This window comes from Sminthopsis crassicaudata, chromosome 1 (genome assembly GCF_048593235.1).
Source record: "Sminthopsis crassicaudata isolate SCR6 chromosome 1, ASM4859323v1, whole genome shotgun sequence".
NCBI classification, from domain to species: domain Eukaryota; kingdom Metazoa; phylum Chordata; class Mammalia; order Dasyuromorphia; family Dasyuridae; genus Sminthopsis; species Sminthopsis crassicaudata.
Genome location: NC_133617.1, coordinates 21,533,868 through 21,555,767, shown reverse-complemented (window position 1 = coordinate 21,555,767; position 21,900 = coordinate 21,533,868). Strand labels below are relative to the sequence as shown.

At 37.5% G+C, this 21,900-nt stretch overlaps 1 protein-coding gene across 1 annotated transcript in view; it reads right to left on the bottom strand.

Annotated features, from left to right (window-relative positions):
• The window catches only part of CIT (citron rho-interacting serine/threonine kinase), a 158,636-nt gene that overhangs the window by 37,217 nt on the left and 99,519 nt on the right, over positions 1–21,900 (bottom strand). The window contains exons 24-26 of the mRNA XM_074296515.1: positions 18,928–18,981; positions 2,108–2,305; positions 1,149–1,342 (exon numbers count right to left, since the gene is read on the bottom strand). Of these exons, the coding sequence (XP_074152616.1) occupies positions 1,149–1,342; positions 2,108–2,305; positions 18,928–18,981 (446 nt within the window). The remainder of the gene's footprint in view (positions 1–1,148; positions 1,343–2,107; positions 2,306–18,927; positions 18,982–21,900) is intronic.

The following is a 21,900-nucleotide window of genomic DNA, read 5'->3' as shown; positions in this document are numbered from 1 at the left end:
TTTTAATTACAAGGAAGGGTCTAATTCTAGAAAGTCTGACTGATGCTCTAATGGATATTCTATAAGCATCTAATTTGGTTGAATGAAGAAAAAAAACAAAAAACCAGAAAGTAGCTTTTAAAAAATGGTTCTCAAAATAACCCTAAAGTTCATAGAATCATAGGATTTGAGGACTGGATGTGAAACAAGGAATCTGAGCACCCCGAGAGAAGCCAAGTGATGTCTCTAAGTCACACAAGCATTCATGGTGAGAATGCGAGCCCAGGTCTTTGGACTCCAATTCTAGGATTCTCTTGACCATCCTCCAGAGTGTTACACGGAGCACATGCTTTTGTCTCTTGGTTACGGTTCTCTGTATGTGTTTCTCATCGCAACAAAAACCTGCAACCCCAAAGCTTCCAGAACTGGGCCAAGGCAGAGTTAATGGCAAGGCCTAAGCAAATTTCAATAAGGAGACACTAACATGAGAAGGAATTCAGATGGGCCGGAGACCAGCAGGCCCTCTGGTTTGAGAACAATTAAAATTTCTCTGATTCACTCCACTGAAGAGGTGAGCGTCATCCTTATTGAGCCCAGTTCTTTGCTGCAAGAAAATCCAAGGTGAAGCCCAAGGCCTGGGACCAAGGCCATAGATGCCCCTCACTCTCTGTGGGGACTTGGACACTTTCCAGTCCCTGTCTGGGTCTCAGTTCCTTCATCTGTAAAAGGAGGAATTTGGACTGGATGACTTTAGGGAACCTTCCAGATCTATATGTAGGAGCCATAGATTAGTTTGTAACTATAATTTTTCATCACAAAATCTTGGAATTGTGCTACTTGGTGTAAAAGAGAATGACATAAGAAAAAGAGGGATAAACAACAGTTCACATGCTTGTTAGGTGGAAGCAACAACAAAAGAAAAACAAGTAAATTTTCTGCTAACAATTAGAAGATTTTCCTCTACTTCCAACACCTTCCAACACCTACAAACCAGTCATCCTTCCTCTTCCCCCAATTATCTCTGAATGACCACAGTGGGCATGGCAGCCAGCTCACTAGTTTACTTGATCTCTGTCACTATTTCTGTCTCTGTCTCTCACTAGTTTTTCATATTGAAGTTCACTTCCACAGAGCTCATCAATAAGATATTTCAAAAATAAAAGTCACACCTGCTCTGCTTCTCAGTATCCAACATTCTCTGTAACTCTCGGACCCGACACTCAAACTGGGACTTCTCATCACCGAGAACACTCCGCCAGGCCTCCCACTGACGTTCCTTCTCCAGAAGTTCATCATTGAGGGCCTCCAAATCCATCACTTGCTCTTCTAGCATTGTACAAGTGGTTTTCAAGGCTTCCATTGTCTGAAAAGATGAGTGAGATTAAGTTTCTGATATTGAGTGAGAATTTTTAAAAGTGTTTTTTAATCATTTCTATTTTCATAAATTGTGCATTATCTAAACTTTGTATCTTAGGTAGCATCCAGTGTAGATGTTTTATGAAAAATAAATACTTAGTAAATGCTATAATTGTTAATTGCAAGAGAACTGAAGTCTAAATCAAGGGAAGTGTAGAAGGAATAACAATAAACTAACATGTATTAAGATTTGCAAAAGGTCTTAATGGTATTTCATCTGGACTTTGCAAAGCCTGAGAAGATGGAGCTATAAATTTATTTAGCTTCCATTTTACAGGTAAGAAAATAGAAGGTCAAGGAAACCAGCAGAGCTAGTAAAGGACAAAGGCAGGATTCCCATCCAGACCCCTTTGGATGCTCAGGTCAGCTTCTTCCCAGAATACCATCCTGCTTCCCTTTTGTTCCCCTCCATGCGATCCTCAAGCTTTTGTATTAACCCAGGTCCAGGGGAATGAAGTCAATAGTTAGAGCAAAATGGTTTAATATTAATATCCTGACAAAAGAGGACACCATAACAACCTTTTTGAGAGATGCTAAGATCTTATAATCCTTCAAAACTAAAATGAAAACAAACTGCAAATATTTTAAAATTCTGAATCCTTAATAATAGATTGTAAAAGGAATCCAGTGGTAAAAGACAATCCACCCAAGTGCCCTCAGTGCGAATGAGCCGGGACCTCCCTCCTTCTCATGGTGTTCTGGGATTGTTTACTTGTTTCTGGCTGGTGAGCTGCATCTCCCTTTCAGTGATTTCCCGGCGGAGATGGTCCACTTCACTACGCAGCTGTACCAGCTCATCTGTGGCGCCAGAAGCCTCATCCAGCTGCTTGGACAAGTAGAAGTTTTGGTTGTTCAGCTCTGCATTGTCCTCAGTCAGCTGGTTCAGCTGCTCCTCCAAGTCTGTTATTACCTAAGAGGGTAAAGAATATGGATTAAACTTATCCCTGGTTTTCAAATGAGCAATTTTCTTCCTAAAGGCTCCAGGACTTGAATGCCACTGACAGACATGCTTTAGAAGCCGACCCAGGGACCAGCTCCCAGCCATGCCTGCGATGTGCTTCTCCAGCAGCCCCATGAGCCCCCAGATCCCAGCATACATGCTGGGGGCATGAAGCTCATTCTGACATCTCGCACGTGGGCCCAAAGCAAAGGAACTAGAAACAGTGGTAGAGCAGATAGAGGCCTGGACTCAGAGCCAAACTCCCAGGATGCAATGTCCAACTCCAGCCCTTCAGCATTTTCTGTGAAGCAGGACAGCTCACTTCTCATGGAGCCACAGCTTAATAATCTCTTACAAAATGAATATAAAAACATGTCTACTACCCACAGCACAGAATTGGTGTGAAGATCGAAGAGGAAAGTGCCACATAAAAGGCAGCTCTTATTATCAATCAAAGGCACATTGATTAAGTGTCTACTATGAGCTGGGCACAGGGCCAAGTAAAGCAGAGACAAAAGTTAGAAATCAACCAAAATGGTCTCTGCTCTCAAGGACCTTATATTCCATGGAGGAAAACATATATATATATACACATTCAAAACAAAGTATCTGGGGTGGGGTAGAGAGGTGAGATTAGCAGCTGGAGCCTCACTAAATAAGTACAATAAAGAAACAAGTAGAAATAATAACAACAGCCAATCCTATGCCTTATTTGATCTTCAAAATAACCTCAGAAAGTAGGGACTATTATTATACCCATTTTACAAATGAGGAAAACTGAAGCTGGAAAAAAATATGAAATGAAATGCCCAGAGTCACACAGCTGGTAAATATCTGAGGCAATATTTAAACTCAGATCTTCCTGGGCCTAAATCCAGCACTCTCACCACTCTGCTATCTAACTGTCAAAGAGACAGGCCCAGAGGAAGTGCACTGCAGCCATGGGGAGAACCTGTTGAACAAGATTCATAAATTGTGAGAGGATTATATAAATGTAAAGTACTACTTTAATGGACATGGTTTATAGAAGGAATAAGTGAGATTTATGGATAATGTACTAAAAGGATGAGGTTTTTGTTTTTAATGAAAAATAAAGACATAATAGTATTGAAACTAGCTAAGAAAGATTCAAACATTTTGGAAAGCAATTTGGAACTATGCCCAAAGGGCTATCAAACTGCAAATCCTTTGATTCAGCAGTGTTTTTCTGGGTCTATATCCCAAAGAGATCATAAAAGAGGGGAAATGACTCACATGTACAAAAATGTTTGCGGCGGCCCTTTTTGTAGTGGCAAGAAACTGGAAACTGAGTGGATGCCCATTAGCTGGGGAATGGCTGAATAATGATGGTGTATGAATGTAATGGAATATTATTGTTCTATTAGAAATGATGAGTAGGTCGATTTCTTCTTCCCCCTTCCCCCCAGGGCTGGGGTGAAGTGACTTGCCCAGGGTCACACAGCTAGGAAGTGTTAAGTGTCCGAGACCAGATTTGAACTCGGGTCCTCCTGAATTCAGGGCTGGTGCTCTATCCACTGCGCCACCTAGCTGCCCCGAGTAGGTTGATTTCAAAAAAGCCTGGAAAGACTTACGTGAACTGAACCTGTGATAGGAGCAGAACCAGAACACAGTAACAAGATGACTGTGTAAGGATCAGCTATGATAGACTCAGCTCTTCTCAGCAACAAAATGATCCAAGACAAGTACAAAGGCTTCATACTGGAAAATGCTATCCACATCCAGAGAAAGAACTGATAAGAGTTTCAATGCAGATCAAAGCTAACTACTTTTCACTTTCTCTAATTTTTTTTGTTTTTCTTTTGATCTGTTTCTTCTTTCACAACATGATTAATGTGGAAATGTTTTACATGCCTGCACATGTATAATATATATCAAATTACCATCTTACAGAGGGAGACAATGAGGGAGAAAATTTGGAACTCAAAATTTTTTTTAAATGAATGTTAAAAATTGCCTTGATGTGTAACTGGGGAAAAAAATAAATACTATATTTTTTAAAAAGCTAAAATTCAAAGTATAGAGGATATAATAGAGGGTGTAATCAAGATGGCAGAGCCACAGGGAGAAGTATATAGCAAGCCCCCTGCTCTTCCACCCCAAAAAGTTTTTTCCAAATCTAGAAAATGTACCAAACCAAATCAGAAGAGTCAAATCAAATCAAATCAAAACAAACAAACAAAAAATAAAACCTGAGTCATTTACTCAGTCCAGGTTAGTGAAAGGAAAGAGATAGAGGTTTATGGACACAATGTGGCCAAGAACAAGAGGAGGTCTCAGATCCAGAGCAGGGTACAACTTTTTGCAGGGTACAGAAAGAGGTGCAGAATGGCAACTGTCACCCTCTACCTTGCTGGAATGAAGAAGGGACCTGTACCCAGGAGTTAGTAGTTATTAAAAGGAGGGAGTTCAGAAATAAGCTTCAGAAGTATAGCTCTACCTCTGAAGGAGATTTCAGTCTCAGCTTCTGTCCTGATCTGAAGCCTGAAAAGGAATAATGAAGGCAGGAATCCCAGAAGGATACCTGCAGTTCTACCACTGAATTATAGGGCTTTCCAGCTGGATGATGAGTTCTACTATTGCTAAGACTCAGGCCCAGCTCAGAAATTGCAAAGCTTAAACCAGGGGAGCCAACAATCAGACTTCGTTCTTGATCGGACTCTTGGAGAAGCACTGAAAGCTTTTGGGACCCTAGCCTATCCATAAGGTCCTAGAATAACACAAAACTCAAATATCCCAAGTAAGTAGCAACATGACCACCCTAGGCTTTCTCTCCTACGCCTAACAAAGTCAGAAAGTAAGAGATAAGAATGAGAACTTTTTTTTTTTTTAATCCCAGTATAAAAAGATATTGTGATGACAAGAATGCTTAAGATACAAACCCAGAAAAAGAGAATGACTCCAAAACATCAATAAGTAAAGCATCAAAGAAAAACATGTCCTATAGGACACAGTTCAAAAAGAATTCTTGGAAGAAATGAAGCAAGAGTTTAAAAATGTTTTTAATCATCAAACCATGCTCCAATTGATAAATGGTCAAAGGATATGAACAGACATTCTCAGATGATGAAACTGAAATTACATCCACTCACATGAAAGAGTGTTCCAAATCACTTCTGATTAGAGAAATGCAAATTAAGACAACTCTGAGATACCATTACACACCTGTCAGATTGGCTAAGATGACAGGAACAAATAATGATGAATGTTGGAGGGAATGTGGGAAAACTGGGACACTAATACATTGTTGGTGGAGCTGTGAAAGAATCCAGCCATTCTGGAGAGCAATCTGGAATTATGCCCAAAAAGTTATCAAAATGTGCATACCCTTTGATCCAGCAGTACTACTACTGGGCTTATAACCCAAAGAAATACTAAAGAGGGGAAAGAGACCTGTATGTGCCAAAATGTTTGTGGCAGCCCTCTTTGCAGTGGCTAGAAACTGGAAGATGAATGGATGTCCATCAATTGGAGAATGGTTGGGTAAATTGTGGTATATGAAGGTTATGGAATATTATTGCTCTGTAAGAAATGACCAGCAGGAGGAATACAGAGAGGCTTGGAGAGACTTATGCTGAGTGAAATGAGCAGAACCAGGAGATCATTGTACACTTCAACAATGATACTGTATGAGGATGTATTCTGATAGAAGTGAATATCTTCAACATAGAGAAGATCTAATTCAGTTCTAGTTGATCAATGATGGACAGAAACAACTACACCCAGAGAAGACACACTGGGAAGTGAATGTAAATTGTTAGCACTACTGTCTATCTACCCAGGTTACTTATACCTTCGGAATCTAATACTTAACGTGCAACAAGAAAATTGGATTTACATACATATTGTATCTAGGCTATACTGTAACACATGTAAAATGTATGGGATTACCTGTCATCTAGGGGAGGGAGTAGAGGAAGGGAGGGGAAAATTTAGAAAAATGAATACAAGGGATAATGTTATAAAAAAAAATTACTCATGCATATGTACTGTCAAAAAAAATTATAATTATAAAATTAAAAAAAGAAAAAAATGTTTTTAATCAATGAAATGTGAATACTAAAGAAAACAAAAAAATGAAAACAATGTGAAAAAAATTGAAAAGAAAATTAACAGCTTGGCTTTGTCCAAGAAATAAAGCCTCTGAAAAACAGAATTAACCAAATAGAAGCCAATGATTCCATGAAACAAAAAAAAATTTCAAAGTCAAAAAAATAAAAAATAAAAATAAGGGGATGGGGATGTAAAGAGAGTATAAGTTATGTCACAGCAAAAACAACTGGCCTGGAAACAGATCAAGGAGAAAAAAAATTTAAGAACCACTTAACTAATTTAAAGAAAAAACTAAAAGAAAAAAGAAAACTTGATATCAGGTTTCCAAAAATTTTTTAAACTCCTAGACCTCTTTGAGAAGCAAAAAGCAAAGTAGAACCAGAAAGAATCATCAGTCATCTCCTGAAGGAAACCCAAAAATGGAAACCCCCAGGAACGTGATACCTTCCAGATAATTTTTTTTAAGTACAAGCAATATGAAAGAAAGAATTCAAATGCTGAGAAGCCACAGTCAGAGTCATAAAAAATTTTGCAACTACTACCATAAAGAAGCAGAGAACTTGGAATATGATATCCAGGAGACAAAGAAACAGGTATACAGTAAAGACTATCTTATCCAGAAAAGCTGAGTGTAATTCTCTAGAGGACTTTAGAGGAGGTTTTATTCTTAGTTTGATGACCAGCACTCACCACAGTGCCTGGCACAAAGTAGGTGCTTAATAATAATTAGTGCTGATTGACTGATTAACTAAAAAGAGGACTTCCAAGCATTCCTGATGAAAAGACCAGAGCTGCAAATAAACTTTGAAGTTCAAACATAGGAGTTAAAAGAAACATAAAAAGGTAAATGTGAGTGAAAAATGACAAAGGACTACAAAAGTATAATTTACTTATATTCTAATATGGGAAGACGATACTTATGTCCCCTCTGAAACCTCTCTCTATCAGAGATCATAGAGGGGTCTCATAAAACAGAAGGCTTAGGGGTAGTTCTTATCTTTACATTTTTTTTTTAAAGAATGGAAAGGCAGAGGAATACAATAAAGAGCACAGAAATGGGGAAGGGTGAGGGGATCAGGAGCTGACACAAATTTCACTCTCATTTGACTTGGTCAAAGGAAGAAAGAATGGTTGGTTATACATGGTTGGTTACAAAAATATATTTCACTCAACAGGAAAATATGAAGGAAAATGAGAAGGGGGAATTACAATAGGAATTTGTTTTAAGCAAAATAAATCCTAACTAATGTTGTATAAAAAATATTAATAGCTCTTTTGAAATGGCACAGAATGGAAATCAGAGGAGTTGCTTATCAAAGAGAGAATAGATGAATAAGGGCATATAAATGTGACTACTGTGCAATAAGAAAAAATGAAGAAAGGTTTCAGAGAAATCTATAGATGATTTGTATAAAGTGATACAAAATGAAGTAAAGAGTACAGGAAGACAATTTATATAATGATAACCATACTGTAAACACAACTCTAAAAGAGTAACAATGGGGAAATATGTTTAATATAATTGTACATGTAAAAATCAGATTGCTTTACACCACATTAGGGAGAAAAATAATTTGAAAATTAAAATCTTGTGAATGTTGAAAACTATCTTTACATGTAATTGAGGGGAAAAAATAAAATACTATTAAGTATAGAAAAAAAAAAAAGAGTTATTCTAATGAGCATATGGACAAACCATAATTCCAGAGCACTACTGATAAAACACATTAGGGATTCTGAAGGAAAAAAGAGATACATATGTGTAAACATGTTTTTTAATTGTATACATGGCTAACATGGACATTTGTTTTTCTTAACTATACACGTTTGTAGCAAGGGTTAAGTTTTTCTTTAATTTTTGATAGGAAAAGAAAAAAGGGAGGGAGGGTATATTTTTACTTACTGAAAAAAATTTTAATTTAATTTAAAAATTATAAACACTGAAATTTCCCTACAATTTTCTCTAAGTAGTCATCATTTGGGTTTTCTGTAAAAACCCATTAATTGTATTAATCAACACAAGACAATGAATCAAGAACATAAGATTTCTCCAGTGTAGTCTCCCAACACCTTACCTATAACTGTTAGCCTTAAAGAGTTGTCAGTCAGAGAAGGTAAAAAGCATCTAGCAAAGTTCAGAGGCTACATCTGAACCCTTCTTGATTCCAAATTCAGCAACCTCTACTATTACAATGCTGATCAAAATAGATTGGCCAGCCAAAACTCAAACAGTACAAAAATGTTTTTATTTTAGTAACCATCACCAGCCATCAATTTTTATTCTAAGAAAGAAAGAAAGGGAAAAGAAGGAAAGGGAAGGGAAGAGGAGGGGAGGGAAGGGAAAGGAAGGGAAGAGAAGGGGAGGGAAGGGAAGGGAAGGGGAGGGAAGGGAGAAGGGAAGGGAGAAGGGAAGGGAGAAGGGAAGGGAGGAAGGAAGGGAGGAAGGAAGGGAGGAAGGAAGGGAGGAAGGAAGGGAGGAAGGAAGGGAACAAGGAAGGAAGGAAGGAAGGAAGGAAGGAAGGAAGGAAGGAAGGAAGGAAGGAAGGAAGGAAAATCAAAGAGACCTGAAAATGTTATACTACAGACCCCACACAACTTTTAATTTGACAACTAAATTACATATTAAAAAATTTAAAGTAAACACTAAGAAATTATCATATTTTGAGAAGACTTCTTCACCTTGATTTTCTTCAGATAAATAAGTGATTTTCATTGCAGGCCATTTAGCTTTTCTCCTCTGAACTGTTCAATATCAGTTCTCAGAAACACTTTAATTTTGAAGAATTTGAGCACTTACTGACAATTTGTGTACAAAAGAATCAAAGGTAAAATTTTTGAATTTAATTGTTAAAAGATCTGGATTTAAGGAGAAGAAATAACTCTATGAATTGTTGTCATTGTTCCAAAATTGTCTTTATTTCTTCATCTTTGGATGCTTTTTTAAATCTTAGACACAATTGTGGGATATTAGTTAAGTAAATGAAACAGAAGATACCATTTTGCTTTGTTCTTTAATTTTGGTGTGAATTTGTTCATTGAAAAAGCCTTTTGCAATGTAATAAGTAGGCCAGTAAAAAAAATCATTTTAGGTGTCAAACATCAAATTAATTCTTCACATACTTGTTTGAAATATAAAGCCATATGTATAAAGACACACAAGTTTTATGTACTGGAGTTCTTTGGGAAAAACATAACAAGTTTCCCTTTCTTATTAGGATAAATAGACATACTTCCTGTATTCTGAGAGTCATTAAACCTTACAGGGAAGACATTTTTATTAATCACTTACTACATGTCTCTAATTCAGAGTCCAAGAATTACAAATAACAGTATTGGTCACCTAAATACAATAAGTATTCATGGTTTCTAAACTGATTAATAAACATTTCCAGCTAACTTGTGTCTCCATGGCTTCCTGCGACTCAATTACCTAATGTATATGTAAGACGAACATAAAAGTAAAGTGGCCTCCTAAATATGCTTTGCACCAGGGTTTCTTAACCATGAACTTGGTATTTTAAAAATATCTTGTTAACCATTTCAGTATAATTGGTCTCCCTTGTATCTTGTGTATTTTATTTTACATGTACAAAAACATAATTTTGAGAAACCTGTAGGTTTCACCAGATGGTGAAAAAGATGGAGGCCTGCTCTCAACTACAGATCAGAAAACTTGGGCTCTGTCTCATTCATGCCAAGAGCTCTCCAAGAGACCCGATTAGGAAAGTCACGGAACTTCCTGTGACTCAGCACCTCCATTTGTTGAATGAAGACGTTAATAGATGTGCCCAGAGTCACAACTTGTAAATGTCAGGCGCTGGTTTGGAAGCCTTGCTGACTTCAAGTTCACTACTCTCTCTCCTCTGCCTCTGCTACTAGTCTGCTTTTCTAACTTTCAATCTTTCTTGCAGAGTCCTATTTTAACCTTCCAGTAAATCCCAACACATAACCAAGAACATATGGACAAGGGACTTTTCCTCCCTCAGCCTCAATTTGTTTTAATCGCAAAACAGGAACACCGCTTATAATAAAGGTTACTGTGAGGAAAATATTTTGTCCTTAATGTGCTCGATAAACCTGGGGTATTATTATCATAAAAATATCTCTACAGAGTCTTTAAAAAGCTTCTTTCTTCTTGCCTCTTAATTTCTATTTCCAGCATATCCTCAATTAATTCATATCTGGTGGCAGTCTCTCTTTTGTTCACTTACCTAGAGAATTATCTGTTGATCACAAGATTCCATTCAAAGATTCACAAATTTAGAACAATCTAATTTAATCAGCTTTTCTGATGTATTTTTCTAAGTTATAATCTAATGTACAATGTTGCTTTGATTTGGGGGTGGGAAGGGCAGCTCATGAACTGGATTATGTGAATCAGTTATTAAGGTTTTGATTTGAGAATGTTATCCTTTGTTGTGACTCAAATGTTTTATAATCTACTCATTTTGGCTCTTTCAAACTCAAATTACAGAGAAAATATATTTACAAAACCTGAATATATGATTTTTTAAATTATAAATTATTAGTACAGGATTTTCTTAGGCCTACTTTGCTCTTACTATTATCAGAAAAAAAAGTTCTTCTAAATTAGCAAATATAAGAAAATTTTGTGTTTTACCCTATTCTATTGTCAATGTTGTGGGCAGACAGTAAAAACAGGTCAAGTAAAATGATGTCACTGACTTGATTCCTGAGGGTAAAAGCATGAGGAAAAATATTTGGATGAAGATCAAAGGAGTCCGAAACAGAATCAACATCATATTTGAAAAAATAGTAGTTATTAATTCATTGGCCTTAATTTTACTTTTGTCCTTCAAAAGAGAGAGGAACCAACAAAAAATTCTGGATTCTGGATCTGATTTCCATTAGCCAAGAAGAACCAGTTTCTGGGGTGAAAATGAGGAGAATTTTAGGAAGCAAATACTCCACCTTGGAATTTGGGTAAAGAAAAGATAGGAATATTTTGACACATACCAGATTAAGGAAGAGATTCCAAAGGATTTGGGGGGACTACAGGTAGAGATCACAAACTGAAATTCTCCAAGGAAAGTCAGCCCAGAAGCAAAAGGAATCTCTTGAGAATGAAATTCTAAATTTAATTAAACTGTTATTAAATTAGCTGGGGTGGCTACAGTATTGGGCTTAGATTCAGGAATACTCATCTTCCTGAGTTCAAATCCTGCCTCATATACTTGTTCACTATAGGACTCTGGGCAAGTCACTTAAACCAGTTTGCCTCAGTTTCCTCATCTGTAAAATGAGGTGGAGAAGGAAATGGTAAACTGCTCCAGTGTCTTTGCCAAGAATACCCCAAATGGGTTCATGAAGAATCAGACTTGAGTGAAATGTCTGAACAACAAATAGCTTAAGAAAGGCACTATGCCAGGTGCTGAGCAAATAGATCAGTCTCTGTACTCTAAGAGCTTATATTGAATTGTGGGGCACATGTATACAGATAAGTAAAGCTAAAGTGTATATAAAGTGCAATTTTAAGAGAGAGAGAAAGCACATTAAGAACTAGGGGAATCAGAGAAGCCATTTTGCTTGAACTACATCTTAAGAGAGGTTGGCAATTCCAAGAAGTCAGGTAAGGAAAGAGTACATTCAATCCAATCAACTTTCATTAAGTGCCTACAACATGCCAGGCTATGGGTTCAGCTCAGTATTATATCACTAGTATTTACACTTAACAAAATGAAAAAGCCCTCAAGGAGCCAACAGTTTGAAGGGAGAGACCAGACACAAAAGGAGGCAGGAAAACGGACAGTGAGGTGATAGGGAACACCAACCAAGCAAAAACAAAGGGAAGTGACTGGTTCCATATGAGATCTATCAACTTTGTAAAGGCCAGGAAGCTGAAGATGGAATGCAGTTACTTGTCAACTCAAGACTGTTAAAATTGTTAGCTCCCTTTAAGGCTCAGCTACAGTGCTGCCTCCTACAGGAAGTCTTGCTCAATTGTCAGTGATAACCCCTCTTTAAATGATCATGTATAGATTTCTCTGTTCAATCCCACTAGTAAATTATAAGTTCTACAAGAAATGGTCCAACCGTCCTAGAATCTATTTTGGAACAAGAAACATAAAGTGAGGTGAAAATAATCAAGTCTGGAAATAATCCTACAAGACTCATGCCTCAAACGAGTCAAAGACCAAGGGAAAGATCCAACATTACAAAAAAAGACTTCTAATAATTCTTTCTGTTACAGCAAAGAAGTGAAAACAAAGTGAGAATCTATTTGATGGTTGGTGACAGTATGTGAATATAATGGGTTATTACCGTAATGTAAGAATTCAGAGAAACTTAGAACTTAAATGAATCAATAGGAACTGAAATGAGCAGAAGGAGACAAGCTACAATTTGATGACTGCAATAGAGTAAAGGAAAAAAACTGTGAAAGCTTTCAGAACACTGCTCAACAAAATGTACAATCATGATGTCATAAAATTTAGGATCAATCAGCCTCTTGTCAGAGATGAAAGACTAGAGATACAAAATTAATTTCCCATGACTAAGATTATTCACTATAAGGGAAGCATCGCCTTGCCTAATTAGGGGAAAAGGAGATAAAGAGGAAAGGAGAGGAAAAGAAAGGGACAGAGAGGGAGGGATAGAGAAAGAAAAAAGTAATAAGAGAAGAGGAGGAGGTTAGAGAGGGAGAGATGGAAAGGGAAGAAGGAAAGGAGACTAAAAAACAAATTGTATACAAGTTCACAGTTTCATATAAAATCTATTTTGTTCTTTGCATATTGGAGTATTGTTTGTCAATTAAATTCACAGTAAAAACAGAAATTTTCTTTTTAAAAATATATATTCTTACAATGAAAAGTCACAGATCTGTCTTGTTGTATGACACTAGTGCCAAGCACAGTAGTATCTTGTAAGCAAAGAATGAGCACTTAATAATTATTTATTGAATTGGATCTGATGCTAATGTATGGTATTTATTATTTATGTCAGCAGAATGTGAACTTTTTGAGGGTAGAGGATGTTTTCATAGCTGTCTTTCTCTCTCCAGAACATACCATAATATCTGGCAGGGAAAAAGGCTTAATAAATGCTTACTGAATTGAATTGACCACAGAGATAATTAATCCTTACTTTCCTGTCTATGACAAAAAGAATGATCTTTTAGTTGAGAAGAGCAAGGAAAAAATAGCTCATGGGCATAGTGATCCAGAGTAAATAACAAAAAACATCCAGTCGTGTTTATTGGGTCTGAGTTACCGACCTAGATGCAGGAACCCTAAAAAAACTGGCAGAAGTAGCAGCAGAGCCACAGAGAAATAAAAGATCACAGAGAATAGGAGAAACAGAACAGGACTGGAAATGGGTAAATGTCCCGTTTTTCAAATACCAGAAGAACAAGGAATGTGCAAATACAGACAAGTGAACCTGACTGATTTCCCCTGGCAACAAGATTCCAAAGCTGACAAGTGATCATCTAAAAAAGGAAGGTGGACCAGAAAGTCAACACCAAGAATAGGTCGCAAGAGCAAAGTTCATTTTCTTTTTATTTTTCTTTAGTAAAGCTTTCTATTTTTCAAAAAATATGCATGGATCTTCAATATTAATCTTTGCAAAACCTTGTGTTCCAATTTCCGCCCCTTTCCCTATCCCCTCCCCTAGGTGGCCAGGAATCCAATATATGTTAAACATGATAGAAATATATGTTAAATCCAATATATGCATACATATTTATACAATTATCTTGCTGCACAAGAAAAATCAAATCAAACCAGAAAACAAAATGAGAAAGAAAATAAAATGCAAGCAAACAACAAAAAGAGTGAAAATGCTACATTGTGAACTACACTCAGTTCCCACAGTCATTTCTCTGGGTGTAGATGGCTCTCTTCATCACAAGATCATGGGTACTGGTCTGAATGATCTCATTGTTGGAAAGAGCCATATCCATCAGAATTGATAATTGTATAATATTGATGTTGCCATGTACAATGTTCTCCTGGTTCTGCTCGTTTCACTCAGCATCAGTTGATGTAAGTCTCTCCAAGCCTCTCTGTATTCCTCCTGCTGGTCATTTCTTACAGAACAATAATATTCCATAACCTTCATGTACCATAATTTACCCAGCTATCCCCCAACTGATGGGCATCCACTCAGTTTCCAGTTTCTGGCCACTACAAAAAGGGCTGCCGCAAACATTTTTGCACATGTGGGTCCCTTTCCCTCCTTAAGATCTCTTTGGGATACAAGCCCAGTAGAGACACTGCTGGATCAAAGGGTAAAGCTCATTTCCTTTTTGGGTAGGATTACTAAACTGATAAATAAGGAGAGTGCTCTACACACAGTTAACCAAAACATTTCACAGAAAAGATGGCAAGATGTGGACCCTGAGATGGTATAATTAAGCAGATCTGAAACTGGGTGAAAGGTCAGATACATAGAGCAGTCATTAATTATTTAATATCAACTTAGCAGAAGGCTCCAGAGAAACGTGTTTGGTCTTGGGATATTCACCAGATTTATCAGTGACTTGGATAACAAGTGATATTTGGAAGATTGATCTGCACATGACAAAAGCTAACTGAATGAGAGTCAGAATTCTAAAAGCCTTTGACAATTAGATCACTGAGCCAAATACAAGAAGGTGAAATTGAAATGGGATTAAGTACTACCCTTGGGTTCCAAGGTTCAACTTCACACAGACAAAGTAGGGAAACTGTGATGAGGCAGCAATTTATCTGAAAAGACCTCAAGGCTGTACTGAATATATATCAGGGAATGCTATAGAGCAGCCAAGCAACCTACTCTCCTTCTCAGCTGTACTGGCAGTAAACATGTCCAGCAATAAAGGTGGCAGAGCTGCTGTCCTCTGCCTTTGTCAGACCTCATCTGGAAAATTAGGTTCAGTTCTGGGCATGATCTTTGAGACACCACATAAGGATCAGTTGTTGATATTGAATCTGGAGAGGAGAAGCTTTAGTGGACATGAAAGCCGTCTTCAAGTCTCTGAAGGGATGTAAGCGGAAGAGGGAATAGGCTAGCTGTGCTTGACCCCACAGGGCAGAACCAGGAACACTGAGCAAAAGTGGCTGGAGGCAAGGAAAGGCTTCATGATGATGATAGCTATCTCCAAGTAGAATGGGCTGCCCAGAAGGCAGTGGGCCCTGCTCACTGGAGGTCCACAAGCACAGGCTCTACTCACATAAATTGGACAAGGGATTCTTTTCCCCATGTGGGAGATCCTTCTTGTCCCTGAAGCTGGGACACTATAACTGAGCATTAGCATGATTTAATGATCTCCTACAGCAGTAGTCCTCAAACTTTTAAATAGAGGGCCAGATCACTGTTCCTCAGACTGCTGGAGGGCTGGACTATAGTAAAAACAAAAGCTCACACTCTATCTCCGCCCCTCAGCCCATTTGCCATAACCCGGCGGGCCACATCTGGCCCGTGGGCCATAGTTTCAGAACCCCTGGCCTAGAGTGATGCCCCAATGCCTCATGCTGGCAGCGACATTCCTGACCACAGGTGCTCAGGGATAGGCCAGCAGAGTCCGAGCAACTACTATACTGGAATGGTTTCAAGTACAGACCCAGCAACAGACCGTGTGCTTGTTGTCCAAGGAATACTCAAGCTAAGTTAGATTCCTGACCAAGCTGGTTGCAAGGTAATGACATTTTCTGTAATTGCAACTCTTAAAAGCCATCCACTAAGTTTCCCTTGGTGGAGGAAGTCTAACTAATCACAATTATATAATAATCCAGCCTAATTAATCACAATTTGGCAAAGTGTGATTCCAAACGCCTTTCCTTCTTCAGTAAAGGAAGCTGGCTGTAGCTCCCCTCATGTGCTCTCTTCAGAGATCTCTCATCGTCAAAGTTTTTAGCATAGTTACAATAAAAATAAAGTATAGAACTTAGATTCTCCTGCTACTTCCCTTTTCAAACCCAATCCCCCGAAACAACTGTCCAGAATTTTAGGAATGCTGTTGCTTTTTCAAGATTGATCTGCAAGTGTTATGGTTCTGACAAATTTAAGTTCATTTTTCAACCAAAATAGCATAAAAAGCAATAGCAAAGTATTGCTGCCTGACCAGTTCTCAGGAGGATGCAAGGAATGATGCTTGCTCCTGCAGTTTTACAAAAAAAAGGAGTAACAATAAAATACACAGTGCTCCCTGGTTCCTGCTTAGAAACACCTGCGTGAACACTGTTCCATTTTTCACCTTAAGAGTCAACACATTGACACAAAGAATTCTGTCGCATATTTGCCTACCTGCTTCTCTCTGAAACAGATGTAGGTAGTCTTGGATGCCAGATTCAATAAAATCTTTTTTTAAAACCTCTACCATTGGACAGTTTAAGTTTTAAAATATTATTTTTAAGTTTTCTAAATGCTGCTGGCTGAACTTTTTCTGTTAGATTCAATGATTTTTTTGGTTCCTAATAATGAGGGGAAGGAAGAATTTATTAAGCACTTACTATGTACAAGACTTTGTACTAAGTTCTTCCCAAATACTCTCATTTGATCCTTGCAACAATCCAGGAAAAGGGGTGCTTATACTAGTCTCATTTTTATAGCTTTGGCCACATTCACAATGCTAAGAGATTTCTGAGGGAAGTTCTAAACTTAGGTCTTCCTGACTGTAGGCCCAACATTCCCTGCACTGTGAGCCTTCAGATGCCTCTAAAAAGTACAGATGGGAAGGACAATATCTATGGAAAACAAAAACCTAGATTTTTTTTGAAAGGGCTTAAGCATACAGCTCTTTTTTGACAGTGTCCTTAAAGTACCTATTGCTCTTACAAAAGTTAAAGGTCATCACTTTCTACAATGTCTATACTTTCTAGACTTCTTGTAGCTACAGAGCACTATTCTAGAAGAACAATCATAATGCTGAGTGTCCCAAAAGTCTTAGTGTAGTTTTAAAAATTTTAAAAAGCTTCTGGACTACCTGTGTTAGCTCATATTTCTGTAGAGCCATGAGATTCACAAAATACTTCCTAATTTACAATGACCTCGAGAGTATTCTTGACTCCATTTCACCCATAGAGTTACCTGAGGAAGCTCTGAGAGGTTCAGGTCATATGCTCACGATTACACATTCAGGAAATATTTACAATTACAGAGAGATCTCACTGGGCTCCAACCCCAGCATTCTGGGGGAAGAATTTTAACTATGTGAATTACACCTCTTAGCTATTTTCTATTAAAAACAAAACATACTATGTTCTAGAAAAAAAGACACATTTCCAAGAAGAAAAACTTAAAAAGTTGAACCACCTGAAAAACCTAAAAAGTTGAACCAACTGACCGACTTACACCTTTACATCTCATTTTACAATACACTGCAATACAAAAATACGACATAAATATATTGGCTCGACATTTAAGTACCCATCTACAACACGTATAGCTGTCATGAAAATGTGAATTGAGAACACTAGAACAGAAAACACAGGAAGCAGGAATAGAATGAGAAGAAACAAAAGAATAGGTCAAAGGGAAATGGAAGGAAAGCCCTAGCATCATGAAAAATGCACTCTACACCAAATCACTTATGGGCATGTACAAGTGGACGGACCAAAAACAAAACACAAGGATTTGCTGCCCTCGAGAGGAAGTTCTGCAGCTACCTTACTTACTGGGAAGAGAAATATGATTTTCTGAAAAAGATACCTCAACATCTAAGAGGCTTTGGACTATTTGACAGGGAAAGAAAATGGGAGGTGGAAAGGATAGAGAGGGAGAACATAAGACTTGAATAGTTTGGCAGTCAAACCCATTTGTGGTCAAAACTGAGTGGAGATCACAAGTGAATGGAGCCAGACAGTCTTTTCTTCTAGAAGAGTATATACATTTAGCATTTATTTTGTAAGAAAGTCTGAAATAAGGACTTGCCATTTCTGAAATTTCCACCCAAAAAAGCACATCTGCTAAAAGCGTTTCATGATAAAAATCAATGACTTTTGAGTTTTTATATGAAGAGCTCAAGGAAATGCTTTGCAAACTCAGACAGCACATAGGATTGTTCTAAGCAAGAAGCAAAAGTAGTGTGGCTTAAATGAGGAAGGCCCAATTGCTAGTCACTCTAGATGGAGAAGCTTGATGTAACCATCCATAAAGGATTGTTCTTGTATTTTAGACAGAAATTCTGCCTCAGGCTGAAATCTGGGAAGATGAATTTCTCTTTCTCATTTTATAAGAGAAAAAACATTAGCTTTTCATCTTTTGCTGCATTCTTATTAGCTATATTGCAAAAAAAAAAAAAAAAAAAAAAAAAAAAAAAAAAAAGAGATTATATTTTGAGCCTAACAAATTATCCTCCACCAAAAAACATGATGAATGGATAGTAATTTGTTTAAACTGCCATCTCAAAAACTAAACTTTATATAAAGCTTAAAAATTCAAATCCATTTAGTTTAAATTGCACTGACTCCTTTAGGCCAAACATCCATATGAGAAATGAAGAGCAGAAAGGAGGAGGTTCATCATTTACTTTTTCCATTCTTAATTTTGAATTATTTTAATGATCTTTATTTAATACTCACTGTGCAGCTATTACGAAGGGCTTCAAATTTACGCTGGATTTCATCTCTATGTGCCTAAAAGGTAAGAAGTTAATTATCAATTTTTCATACATTAGAATAAAATCTAATAGTTATTGGTCAAATACACTGGCGAGCAATTTCCCTAATAGGTAAGCAAGCTGGGAAAGCAGATGTATATCTTCAGTGGCAAAGAATCAACTAGCACAAAGTCAAATTAACTTAAAAAGTCAAATCACTGGTAAACATTCTGCTATATTAGGGACATGATATAATTTAGAATATATATAATTTTTGTAGTCTGCCCAAAAGATTTTCAATAGAAAAACCCCAAAGTCGGCTTTTTAATTTTCCTAGATCTATTATTTTTGTAACAGAAATTCCTCTTCTCTCTCTCTGGATCCCTTCACTTGTCCACCTGCTGCCTCCCAAAATAGGTCCGGTGCTAGGTTGGCCTGTCCAAAGTTCTGTTTCACCCCTGATAAGGGAAGATAAGTTGCCATTTTGTGCTGTTTTTGTTTATGAGGATACTAGTCAGGAATCTTTTTTAAGGAAGTTTGTTTTTACTTTCTAGCCTTATGACTCAAATCTGCTCACAGAGGGAAGAACGTCAGAAAATCTGGATTCTAATCTTGCTCCTATCATTCCTTACAAAGAACCTACAATGGGTCAGACATTGGGATACAAAGCCAAAAACAAAGCCGTCCTTGGGCTGACAGAGATTACGTCCTCCGGAAGGGCCAACATCACTCTACAAACAAGGACAATGAAAGGCAAATGAGCAGGTAGAGAACACACAAACAAGTGGAGTTCATAGGGAAGGCTTCCCAGAGAAGCTGGCGCCTGAGCTGAATTTGAATTGCTTCACCTTAATCTATATGAGCTTCTGTTTCCTCATATGTAAAATGGAAAGCTGAACCAGCTTTGATGAGACCCTGTGGCTCTTTCTTCTGATCTCAAACTATTATGATCCTGTACTTGCTTATTTATATTAAGCTTTAAGTGTGCTTCAGACAAAGATTGCCCAATTTATCAGTTAACTTCTAATAACAAGTTTGTTTTAACTGTCATGTTAGAATTCAGACGGCTAATAACATCAATCTATTTCTATTGACACTAATTACAAGACTGTCTAATCATGTCTGATTAACCAATACTAATCTTAATTGAATATGTAATGATAGAATTGATATTTTATCACCATGATCAAAGCAAGCTGACAATTTCTTGACCTATCATGGAGCTTGTGGCTGATTCTGGAAATGTTATAACCACTAAGCAGCCCTCATTAAGAGCACACAGCATAAAGTACATACTCATCTTTCATGAAGTTCATGCCCTAAAAAGGAAAGACGGGGACCTGTAGGAATCTAGACACACAAGGAAGGCATTCACTCATCCAACGATACATGTTGGGCCTCTATTTTGTGCAAGGTCCTCCCATCTGATAGTTTGGGAGAAACTGAATAAATACAAAGCACAAGAAAAATAAAAATGTAATTATGTGTCATCTGGGACGCAGCTAGTGGCTTATTAGAGAGAGTCCTGGTCCAGGAGGCAAGAGTCAGGAAGATCTGAGTTCAGATTCAGAGTCTTACTAGCTGTGAGGCCTGGCTAAGACCTTTGTCTATCTGCCCCAGTTTCCTCATTAGTAAAAGGTGAAGAAGCTGTAAAATGTGCCTCCCTAGATGAGTGTGAGGATCAAATGAGATGATATTTTTTAAGTGTTTGCAAACCTTAAATAAAGCCCTACATAAATGCTAACTACCTTGTTTTATTGAGCTTCACAGACCAAATTTTTACAAAATGAAGATATTGGTAGCAATCCTGCATGGAGCAAATCTTTGGGCACCCTTTTCCCAATAGCACATGCTCACATCATGTCTCTGGGCCACATTTTTCAAGAAACATTTCAAACTTTTTTATTATTGTTACTATGTTACAGTGATCTATGTTCAAGATCTTTGAGGTTGCTAAAGTAATTGTTTTGGGGAGTCACAAGCGGAACCTACATAAGATGGCATACTTAATCAATAAGTATTATTTGCTTTCTGACTGCTTCACTAACAGGCTGCTCCCCTGGCTCTCTCTCTTTCCTTAGAACTCTCTATTCCCTGAGAAACAGTATTGAAATTAGGCCGATTAATAACCCTACAATGCCAGGAGGAGAACTTCTCTCAAGTCAAATCAAAAGCTTGAAATGATTAAGCTTAGTGAGAAAAGCATGTTGAAAGCCCAGATAGACAAGAAGGAAGATCCCCCCCACACTCATCAGTTGGCAGCCATCAACATCCAGGCAAGACCCTCCGCCAGCAAAAAAGACTTATGACCCACTGAATGCTCAGAGGAATATGAGCATTTTTTTTTTTTTTTTTAGCAATAAGTACTTTTTAATTAAGGCATGTACATTTTTAAGACATTAAGCTATTGTATACTTACTATATTACAGGATAGTATAAACATAACTTTTATATACTTAGGAAATTCAAAAATTTGTGTGATTCCCTATATTGAGTTATTTGATTTATTGTGGTGATCTTGAACAGAAGTCACAATATTTCCAAGATATGTCTGTATTTTCAGTAGAGAGGAGCAAGAAGGTTTTATGGAGGAGTTGTTTTTATAACAATAGTAACAGTTGACATCTATATCATGCTTTTATCATAGATTTAGTACTGAGATTATCTAATTCAGGCCACCCCAGGCCTGGAAGAAAGACTCCCCTACCCCCAAAAAACAGGTCCTCAAGTTTGCCCTGGGAAGCAGTGATCAGAGAATGGACATTTAAGTCTCACCTCAGACACTTCTGAGTTGCATGAGCGAAGACAGCCTCAGTTTCCTTACCTGGAAAATGGGGATCATGATTCCTCTCCTCAAGGCCTGGTATGGATGTGTGAGAAGTGACCTACAAACTTTAGCATGCTCTATGAATCCATCATCCAAAGCTCCAAGAGATGTGGGGATCTCCTGATGTTT